Source organism: Argentina silus (assembly GCF_951799395.1).
Source record: "Argentina silus genome assembly, chromosome: 13".
Classification (NCBI taxonomy): Eukaryota; Metazoa; Chordata; class Actinopteri; order Argentiniformes; family Argentinidae; genus Argentina; species Argentina silus.
Window position 1 is genome coordinate 9,691,450 of NC_139667.1, and position 11,908 is coordinate 9,703,357.

The 11,908-nt window shown below is 38.7% G+C and overlaps 1 protein-coding gene across 1 annotated transcript; it reads left to right on the forward strand.

The window, feature by feature from the left end:
• Window positions 1-10,018: 10,018 nt before the first annotated feature.
• Window positions 10,019-11,196, forward strand: LOC310814228 (olfactory receptor 10J4-like; the record flags this gene model as incomplete). Its single annotated transcript, XM_083683527.1, has 1 exon — window positions 10,019-11,196. One exon carries the CDS (start codon window positions 10,019-10,021, stop codon window positions 10,913-10,915), a length of 897 nt encoding a protein of 298 aa, XP_083539653.1. The 3' UTR covers window positions 10,916-11,196.
• Between the last annotated feature and the right edge of the window lie 712 nt (window positions 11,197-11,908).

Sequence of the window (11,908 nt, forward strand, 5' to 3'; positions counted from 1 at the left end):
AAAAAGGAAACAACCAAATAAAAAGGGCGCCCTGCCCGGAGGAAAAAACTGAAGAGAGAGCCACAGGCCATGGTCCTCTTAAGGCCTCTGCAGGTCATCAGCTCGTTAGGGCCATATATGTCTTGAAGGCACAGAACACAGGTCAGGCAAACAGGCCCGGAGGCCGTCACATCCTCCTGCTTCACTTAGAAAACTGTCAATGGATCACAAACATAGAACTAACAACGTGAAATCTCTTGTTGCGACCACTGATGCTTAGAAATAGGCATGGACATAAAACACACACACACACATTTTAAACATAACATTTTATAGGCGTTTTGCTCAACACATTCTAAAACATACAACCGATGTACAGTGCCTTCGCAAAGTATTCAGACCCCTTAACTTTTTCCACATTTTGTTGTGTTATAGACTCAATTTAAAATGGATTAAATTTAATAAAAAATAAAAAATAAATGCCATCAATCCACACACAATACCCCAGAATGACAAAGTGAAAACAGGTTTTTAGAAATTTAAATAACATAAATATACAGACCCTTTGCTATGACACTCTTAAAATGAGCTAAAATGCAAAAATATCATCAAGTCACTCAATAAGTTGAATTGAGTCTATCTTAAGGCAAGGATAATAGTTAATCTATTTTTGGAATTAATATCTTTGTTTTTATAGGGTCTCTGATTTGCATAGGAATCAATTACACACTGAGTAGATTAGGATGACACTACCAATTCAGCAAGTTTCATAATTTTCTCTTGATCCTGACAAACTCCCCAGTCCCTGCCAGTGACAAACATACCCATAACTTGATGCAGCTACCACTATTCTTCACACAAGAGATGGTGCGGAAACTGCATTGCATGTGCTGGATTTGCACAAACAATAATGCTTTGTAGTAAAAACCAAATAAACACATTTCCAGACACTTTCTTGGCTGTATCACTTGAATTCATTGTTGCAAACACAATTATGGATATGAGATACATTATAAGGGATTATTTTTGGCCACTTGGTTATATACCAATTTTGTAGAGTGACTGAGATGATGTAGAAGTAAATAACATAGCAAATAAATTACCTGAAATAACATATTGCCTGTAGCATGTTCTTCAATTTAGGACAGTGGGAGAGTCTTTGATAAGCTATGATTTTGTTTTTGAAAAGCAATTTCGCTAGCTACATTAGTCAGCTTGCATCTGTATAGTCAGCTAATGTTGTCCAGCCATCTCCCACTTTGAAAAGGTTTGAGGACTGGATTTCTCAGTTCACCTACTACAATGGTAACATTTAAAAGATGATTAGAAATACAGTAAGTATGTCTGGGATTTCATCATAGCTTAGATGTTGACAGCTCGTCTCCTAGGCAGCTTGCCTTCAGAAGATAAAATGTATGTATGTATGTATGTATGTATGTATGTATGTATGTATGTATGTATGTATGTATGTATGTATGCATGCATGCATGCAAGCAATATTTTCAATCCGGAAGCATGGAGTAGATCTGGTAGGTAAGACCAAATCATTTTCATTCATGGCTAGTTCAGGCTGTTTTGATGAAGGCAGATGAAGCCAGCCAGTGTTCTAACCAGAGCCAGGGTGTTCTTAGCCAGATAGCATCCTCCTTTATGCAAGTCCTATTGACAGACAGAGTCGGAGACTGTCATGTATAGAAAAAAAAGAAATGACCCCGCCAAGAGTTTGTATTAAAATCCTTCTTTCACTGACTCCAATGGTTCATGAGGTGGTTGTCCTTTTTGACGGGCATCAAGCTTGCCAAATTCTGCTTCTGGCGGTAAGCACACTCGACCTGGGTTCACACTTACTTAATGCATCTATCCACACTGTACCTATTAGGCCTGCATTTTACATGAATTACCCGATATCAAATTACAGTACACCACATGTTATTATCCTGCATTATTGCTTGCTGCAGTAGCATCCATCAAGTTCAGGCTCGGTATGTTTGGGAAGCATTGTGTGATATCGTTCCTTTATTAGCTTATTGTATAACGATCTAGCTACACTGCACAGAGTGAGCTGAGAACATAACCAGCTAACTGTGGCATATTGCCTTAAATTCATGAGTTGTTGACAGCTCACGTTACCACTGGTTATATTATAGTTCATATATAAAAGGGGCATTCCGGGATGGACTGATATGAATATGTACGGCTCCAGTTGTTCAATGGAGTACCTGACTACTTTACCTGAGATTCTCTTGTTCAAAGCAGATACAATATGGTTTCAGGAGTGACTGAATTCGATCGTCGTGGAATTTTAGACTTTTAGCGAGCGAGTTGGCTAGGAGCTAGACTAAAAAGTAACGAGGCAAGTGGAGCATACTCCGCAGTGTGCACATGGCTAGCTGGCTAGGTCATACCAGTTGCTAGCTAGCTGTGATCAAATGGAACAGCTAAAACCTCCCACAGAGCTGAAATTGACAGGAAATGTTGAAGAGCAATGGAAGCGATTCAAACAGCGGTTCACGGCAATCGGAGGAGAGGCACCAAACGACAAACGGAAGGTTGTGGGAGCGGAAGCCAATGATGTCTTCAACAGTTATCAACTGACTGCCGAGGAGCAGGAGGTCTATGATGTGGTATTGAAGTGGTTTGAAGCATTTTGTACTTTTTTTTCAAAAGTAGATGTCAGTCAAAAACAGATGCAGTCAGAAACAATTATTGTCATTGATTATCAGCTTTGATGCAATGTTTTCAGATTGAAAACATAGCCCCCCATTTCAGGACACCAAAAGTATTAGAAAATTGGCTTGACAGGTGTTTCTGGTTAATCAGCTATGTTCCTTTACATAATTTGTGCAGGCATAAGAGAGCTAGCAATGTCTAGCATTCATTCTAGGGTTTGCATTGCCTTTGGAGTCTGCTGTCAACCTGAGGACCAAAGAGATGAAACTCAAGGAAGCCATTATGAGGCTGCAATATCAGAAAAATCAATCATAAACATAGCCAAAACCGTAGACTTACCAAAATCAACAGTTTATAACATTAAAAAAGAAAGACAGCACTGGTGAGCTCAGCAATCGCAAATGGGCTGGTAGGTCAAGGAAGACTTCTACAGTGGATTACTGAAGAATGCTCACCATAACTAAGAAAAAACTTAAAACAACCACAGATTAGGAACACTCTCCAGGAGGTACAGTAGGCGTGAATGTGTCAGAGACTTCCATCCACAGAATAGGTCATCAGCCGAACTATAGAGGCTTCACTGCAAGGTGCAAACCACTAATTATCCTCAAAAACGATGGTCAGGTTACAGTTTGCTAAAAAGCATCTAAAAAGCCTGCAGAGGTCTGGAAAATGGTCTTGTGGACAGATATGATGAATATTATCATGTACCAGAGTGGTTGCGAGAGGAAAGTTTTGGGGGGGAAAAGCATCTGTCCAAGATTTACAGCATACCACCTCATCTGTGAAATATATTGGTGGGGGTGCTATGGTTTGGGCATGTATAGTAGCCACAAGAACTGGCTACCTTGTCTTAATTGATGATGTAACTGCTGACGGCAGCAGCAAAATGTATTCTGAAGTGTACAAAAACATCTTGTCTGCTGGAGTGCAAGCACATGCCTCCAAATTCATTAGATGGTGCTTCATCGTACAGTAAGACAATTACCCAAAACATACTGCCATAGCAACTAGGGAGTTTTTCAGGGCCAAATAGCGGAAAGTTCTTGACTGGCCGAGTCAATCTGCAGATTTAAATCCAATTTAACATGCATTTCATTTCCTGATGATAAGATTTTAGTCAAAAAGGCCTCGAAAAGAACAAGTGAAGGTGGCTGCCGTACAGGCCCGGCAGAGCATCACTAGAGAATATACCCAGCTCTGGTGGGGTCAATGGGTCGCAGACTTCAGGCAGTTATTGTTTGCAAAGGATTGTCTACTTTTGGGTACCCTGAAATAGCTGGACGATGCATAAAAACTTGTGTTCAGAATTGTGAAACCAATATGTACACAAATACCATCAATTAAAAGCTGAGAATCTCTACTTTAACCTCATCGTAATTGTTTGATTTCAAATCCAAACTTTTGGAGTGTAGAGCCGAAAGAAGAAAAAAATGCTTAACTGTCCCATTACTTACGCAGGGCATTGTATATGCACTCACTGGCCACTTTATTAGACACACCTGTTCAACTGCTCGTTAACGCAAATATCTAATCAGCCAGTCACATGGCAGCAACTCAATGCATTTAGGCATGTAGACATGGTCAAGACGACCTGCTGAAGTTCAAACCGAGCATCAGAATGGGGAAGAAAAGTGATTTAAGTGACTTTGAACATGGCATGGTTGTTGGTGCCAGACGGGCTGGTCTGAGTATTTCAGAAACTGCTGATCTACTGGGATTTTCACGCACAACCATCTCTAGGGTTTACAGAGAATGGTCAGAAAAAGAGAAAATATCCAGTGAGCGGCAGTTCTCTGGGCGAAAATGCCTTGTTGATGTCAGAGGAGAATGGCCAGACTGGTTCGAGATGATAGAAAGGCAACAGTAACTCAAATAACCACTCGTTACAACCAAGGTATACAGAAGATCATCTCTGTATGCACAACACGTCGAACCTTGAAGCAGATGGGCTACAGCAGCAGAAGACCACACCGGGTGCCACTCCTGTCAGCTAAGAACAGGAAACTGAGGCTACAATTCGCACGGGCTCACCAAAATTGGACAATGGAAGATTGGAAAAAATGTGGCCTGGTCTGATAAGTCTCGATTTCTGCTGCGACATTCAGATGATAGGGTCAGAATTTGGCGTAAACAACATGAAAGCATGGATCCATCCCGCCTTGTATCAACGGTTCAGGCTGGTGGTGGTGGTGTAATGGTGTGGGGGATATTTTCTTGGCACTTTGGGCCCTTGAGTACCAATTGAGCATTGTTTAAACGCCACAGCCTACCTGAGTATTGTTGCTGACCATGTCCATCCCTTTATGACCACAGTATCTTCTGATGGCTACTTCCAGCAGGATAACGCGCCATGTCACAAAGCTCACATCATCTCAAACTGGTTTCTTGATCATGACAACGAGTTCACTGTACTCCAATGGCCTCCACAGTCACCAGATCTCAATCCAATAGAGCACCTTTGGGATGTGGTGGAACGGGAGATTCACATCATGGATGTGCAGCCGACAAATCTGCAGCAACTGCGTGATGCTATCATGTCAATATGGACCAAAATCTCTGAGGAATGTTTCCAGCACCTTGTTGAATCTATGCCACAAAGAATTAAGGCAGTTCTGAAGGCAAAAGGGGGTCCAACCCGGTACTAGCAAGGTGTACCTAATAAAGTGGCCAATTGTGTTGGAGGAGACGGTAAAGGTGCCTCCCCTCCGACCGTCTTCTCCAATGCATTTTAAGAAGAGAGGATGCAAGAAAAGATTAATTGAGACCCTCAGTGGATGGACAAAATACTTCCATAAATTCCAGAATTACATGAATTATTGTCCTTGCATTAAGATGGACTCAATTCAACATATTGAGTGATGACATTTTTGCATTTTAGCTCATTTTAAGAGTGTCATAGCAAAGGGTCTGAATACTTATGTACATGAGGTTTTTTTGTACTTCAATTTTAATAAATGTACTGAAACTCCTAGAAACGTGTTTTCGCTTTGTCATTCTGGAGTATTGTGTGTGGATTGATGGCAACTTATTTTAATTTAATCTATTTTAAAATGGGTCTATAACACAACAAAATGTGGAAAAAGTGAAGGGGTCTGAATACTTTCCGAAGGCACTGTAGGCATGTATGATAACATATACTGATGTCTTGTATACATTATGTACTGTTTGTCTAATAATGTTTTAGTTAATTGATGGAAAATGGCTAATAATAGCTCAGGATCATTATGAGATGATTTAATTCTGTCTGCTAGGGCTGGGAGCAAGTGTCACAGCGATCACAGCCTTTCGAGTAATCAAAATTACAAAAGACAACTTTTTGAATAATGGGTCTCCTGTCATTTATTCTATAGTCACATAACTAGTAATGTGTTGGTTTTCGTGTGGCTAGAGAGGGGAAGCCAGGAAATGTTCTTGCATGATGCTGATGAATAAGAAACATGTATAAACAAACGAAGAATTCCTCTCGTTCAGTGGATCGAAGTGGTTACATTATCTAGAATTCTCGAATAATTGAACTGAACAAGCAAGTAATGAAAGCACTGAGTCACTGCATATCTGCCAACATTCCATTCATCTGACTTGTCTTGGACATGGTGTTTTCTCTGCAAGTACAGAGTGGCTGTCAATGTACCATTTGACCCAGCCCCACTCAGGTGATTTTGACTACTGGTGCGTCACTATGCTATGCTTATCTGTTGAGGCCATTGTAACAGGATCCTTCGACACAGAGGCGGACTCAGTAGTTGTGGTAAGGGCAAAGCCCGTTTATTAACACTTTTCCTCGTTATCTTTTGCACTCAAGAATCCCTCGTCGACTTTCCAGTCGCAGCTTTCCAGCTTCCCCCACAAGCAGAGGCACACACATCTTAAACCATTTCGTTAACGAGGCTTCATTCGCAACAGGTGCACAACGAAGCCTCGCTTCCGTAACCCTGGCCACGGTCCTGTAGCTTTCTCTACAGGCTGAACGCTGCATGTCCCCCCACAGCCATCCATAACATAAAAAAAATAAAGAGAAAAAAATTAAAAAGACAATGTTAGAGACAGAAATAGAGCTTGTTGCCTCTCTGAAATTGAATTATCCTGAATTTGAGGTTAGCTGAAGCTAGACTTCTTACAAGAACTGAATTTTTGATGCTATATTTCTGAAATACCCCCCAGGTATTGTTTCGCCATAGCTGTGGTCGTGTGGGCTGTTTTGTCCATTGTATACAAAGCTAGCATCTCAACGACACATAGAATGCACATCTATATCATCTTAATCTACAATAGTAACTGCAATTCAAAGGTCATTCCAATTAATGATGTGTGCCATGTGTTGGTAAACAGCTGAAGGAAGGGGCTGAAGAAATACAGCAACTCTCAAATTCACCATTTATGAGACCATGCTTTGAAGCTATAAAATGTGTATTTACAATTACATTGTTTACAAACAGTAAAACACGATTATATGTTGTCTTCTGATGAACGAAGCTCATACTCTTCAAGAATAAATGGCTATATATAATTAATTTAAAAGTCCAAAAATGTATGTACCAATCCCAGATTGCCCATTTAAAGACTATAGGGTTATTTCCCAGCCTGTAGACCAGCAATAACTCGTTGTGCATCATAAAACTGCAAACTGCTCCTGAACTGTGGAACACATGAAACCACCCTACAACCCATCAAGCTAGTTTTCCGGAATGCTGTAATGTTAGTTACTGAGGGATGAGTCATGAACATGAGGTAAATCACATAAGGCGTTTTCACACTGGCCATATGACAAGATTGAAAACATCTATTGATACATTTACAGTAATCTCTCTGTCTCACAAACTGCTGCATAACTTCTTTGTGTATCATCGAGAACTTTCATGAAGAGGGACGGACACACTTCACCTTCCTTGACACTTTCATAATATAGCTTGTCTTGTTATGTTGCTTGTGAATTTCCAAGGACTTCTTGTTATAAAAGGGTTAGTATACTGTAAATCATATTTAACAGCCTAATCTTGAAACATGTTGTATATCAACGAATGAAACAGGAATCACGTCCCACATACAACCTATGTCTATTGACCATAGGCTATATGATGAGCACAGATATTTAAGAATATTTATTAAAAAAAAATAATAATAATAATAATCATAAAAAAATAAATGATCACATCCGAAGTCGGCCGGTCAAGGCATTAAATGCCAGGGCATGAATCATGTGGTGATGTTTTGGTGATCCTCCAAATATGAGGGGGATGTTCCTGATCAAGTACAATGTTTGACTGGCATTGATGTATGCCATTTAGCTGATGCTTTTATCCAAAGTGACTTACATTGCAGTGAGTGGACACATTTTTCAGTATATTTATGGTCCCCATTGAGTCCAATACCATTACCTGAATGTTGCAGGTTTATCCTCGTTGGATGGTTCTTTTTGTCGAAATAGCCATAGTTAAATTCTGGTGAATATCTTTGCTGGAAATAAGATTACCACTCGTACTGAAATAGCAGTTTGATCTCATACTGTGCCACACCTTCTAAGATATCATTAATTATATCTAGCACAAAGTTGTCAGATGCATTAAAGTATGTCAAGGTATTGAGTATGGTATCAAAAACCGACTACCACAATGGGAGCTTTCAACTGGATTCTGAACAAGATATCAAAAATGCTCCTCATTTAGTGCTTTGTTAAGCAAAATTCTGTCATCCTGAGAATTCAGGCTCTGAATAACAGGTAGTATGGTTCGTATGGAAGTAGATACTTTTAGTAAATAGTAGGCAGTATGAGCTTTCGTATACGGCAAGTATCACTGAGTGTTTGAGTTTGGACGGCATAATTATGCTAAGCTAGTTGTCAGAGCAATAACGCTGTTGACATTTGTCAGTAGTCACTCCAGTATATGCACAACGTATTATCAAATTATTTTTCATTAAACCAGAAATTTGGGAAATATAATTTTCAGCATTAATAACATAGGTATTACAAATCACAGGACTGATGACTGTGAAAACGTGTTCTTTATTTGAAGGAGAAGACAAACTACTTCTTACTTTTAGCTATTTATTTATATGTCAGAATTCCAAACTTGTACAAGGACCACTTTTGGAGAAGAAAATCAGTCAGCAAGCTGTTAATCTGTAACCAACCCTCCAAAAATGGATGCATTCAAACAGTCAAACAAAGCATTTACAATATACAAAATGATTGTGATTGGCTATTTGGTTGGGGAGGAACCACGGTTTAGACTTGGTCACGGGCTGGTTACACCATTCATCCCATCTGCGGAGTTAGCACCCTGTAAGAGATAAGATACCTACTCTGGTATGTCCTCCCTAGCCTGTCCTCCCTAGCCAGGTACTTTTCCACTATAGCTCTTTGTGTAAGCGTGTGTTGCAACATCTTTCTTGATGACCTGGCTTAACCTCTCCATGTATTAATCCAACGTACTATGGGACTAATGCTTGATTCATCTCTCATTTATCAACAGGCCTTCACATTAGTAAATTTAGCACACTGCAGTAATGTATTTTTATTATAGCAATAATAAACTGTTTTTATAAAAAATAATTTCTAACATGACAGAACAAGTTTAAAAGGTTGTGTTGTATTTGTGTTGTTTGGCACTATCCATTCCTTTTCAAAGACACTTGTGTTGGTTTTTGCCCAGAGTCTGCACATGTCAGTCTGCACACGTCATTGCCCAGAGTCTGCTCATGCTTGTTTATGAACATGAAACATATGTTTCCAGAAGTATGTTACTTTATGCTGTATGGTGTTATAAATAAAATCAGTCAGCAGTGAGAAGAGTTTTTTATACCATGGAGCATGTAGGTTCCAGTAGCCATACAATTCTCCTGTGGGTCCTCCTCACGAAGTCACAAAGGAGAGGATGAGCAGGATAAAAGAGGATGAGCAGGGTGAAAATACATTCACTTCATTACAGTGTGAATGACAACAACACAAGCAGGTAATATGAACAGCATTTACATAATACATTTTGTTGTGGAGGGCATTTATATTATTTATTATGGATTACATTATAATATTCTTTAAAATTACAGTGGCTAATTATGGTGTTGCTATTGTATTGCTCTGTAACTTAGTTTGTTTAAACAAGCAATATAAATCTTATCTCAACTTGCAAAACCTTTACAGAGGCCAGTTATAGTGAACATTTGTGGAATCTAAAGTGACATTAAGGACACAACATAGATAATTTAAGCAATCAGCTGCTACAGGAGCAGGCCTCTGTCACAACACTGCATTCCTCTCCTTTAGACAGTAGAGAAGCCAATATTGACCAGTGTTTTCTGATTTCCCAGCCCTGCACCACTCCTGGCTCACATGGAAAATGGAACTTCTACATTCTATTTCTACCTCACCATGTTTGAGGATCAGGGATTCTCCAGATACATTTTATTCATCTTGTTTCTAGTTCTGTATCTTGCCATTATAGCTTCCAATGTTGTCATATTGCTGGTTGTATTTCTAGAGAGGTCACTGCATGAGCCTATGTATTTTTTCATTTCTTGTCTGTCATTCAATTCACTCTATGGCTCAGCTGGTTTCTTCCCGAGATTCATGATGGACCTCCTCTCTGACACTCACTTGATATCCCGTCCTGCTTGTTTCATACAAATATACATTATATATTCTTACGCATCATATGAACTCACCATTTTAACCATTATGGCTCATGACAGATATGTTGCAATATGTAAGCCATTACATTACCACAGCATAATGAATTCAAAGGCAGTTTGTCTCTTAATAGCCTTTGCTTGGATCTATCCCATTTTTTTAGTTGGATTTGTTATGCTCTTGTCCAATAGGCTACCATTGTGTGGTAATAGAATAGCAAGAGTATTCTGTACCAACTGGTCTGTGGTGAGGCTCTCATGTGTTGACACTAAATTAAATAATATTGCAGGACTGCTTATGACTGCAATTACAATCTTTTTACCCTTGGGTTTTGTTTTATATACTTATGTAAGAATTCTACTTGTTTGTAAGAAAAACTCCTCAGAATTCAGAGGCAAAGCATTACAAACATGTCTACCTCATATTGTTACATGTGTTAACTATTCATTAACCATATTTTGTGAAATTACTCTAAGTCGTTATGACGCTAATGAACTAAATCCATTGGTAGCTATGATTTTATCAATTGAGTTCTTAGTTATTCCACCAATTTTGAATCCTCTTGTGTATGGCCTAACTCTACCGCGAATCCGAGGATTCATTCTAAGATTCTTACCTTCACTCAAAATGGTTTCTTAAAGCTGCAGTAGTAAGATGTTTTCATTATAGTTTGATGAACATGTCACGACACGTCGTCAGCTATCAGTATGTAAAATGTTCTGAGAGAAGATCCAGTTTCTATGACTGCCACTCTCAAATAGGGACCACTAAATCTCACATCAAAGATATTTTATTTGATTGATGACATGTCAACAGTCATCTCTTAAGTGTTTTAATGTTATATACATGTATAAGTGTTCATAGGTCAAATGTTTCTTCGGGACAATTTCTTTCAGATCAAGAGTGTGTGTGTTTGAATGATGACGTATACTCCACTCACTATCATAACTGCTGCATCTACTAAAGTTAAGTTGGATATGAGGCTACAAGCCACAGTTCTTAATTAAATAATTTCTTACATAAGAACACTTGTCTTAATATGGTTGAAAGTTTAATGACTGAAAACTATTTACCTCTTTTAGAGATGGTACTGTTGGAATTTGTGTTGGATTGTTGGTGTTATTATGTATTCAATAAACCATTCATTTTTTAAGATTGTATTTGTTTCTTTGCAATTTAATAAAAAGACCTGAAAGTTTACCTTAGAAGTTGAAACTGAAAAGAATGAGTCAAATGTTGTCACTGTGTCATTAATCAATTTGTGTGTATTCTGTTTTTATCTACACTTTATCTGATATCATGGTCTATACTGGCCTTTTGCGATATAGCATTCTGATAACTTAAGTCAAAGTTTATTGGTTGTTTGCACAGGGTACACGTCGTAAACTCAACAGTGCAATGATAACATAGAAGTAAAAATAGAATAACAACATTACACTAAGTTAAGGGGCCATACAAGAACTAAGTCAATACAAATGTTTAAAATATAAGTAGCAGTAGTTAGCAGTAAGTCAGTAGGGCATTTAGGGTATTGGGAAATATACACAATAGGATATACAGTATGAACTAAGAAATGTGCTGTATCAATTGTGTTTTTTTCCAGGTACATAATGAGTAGTACAATTTAAATAG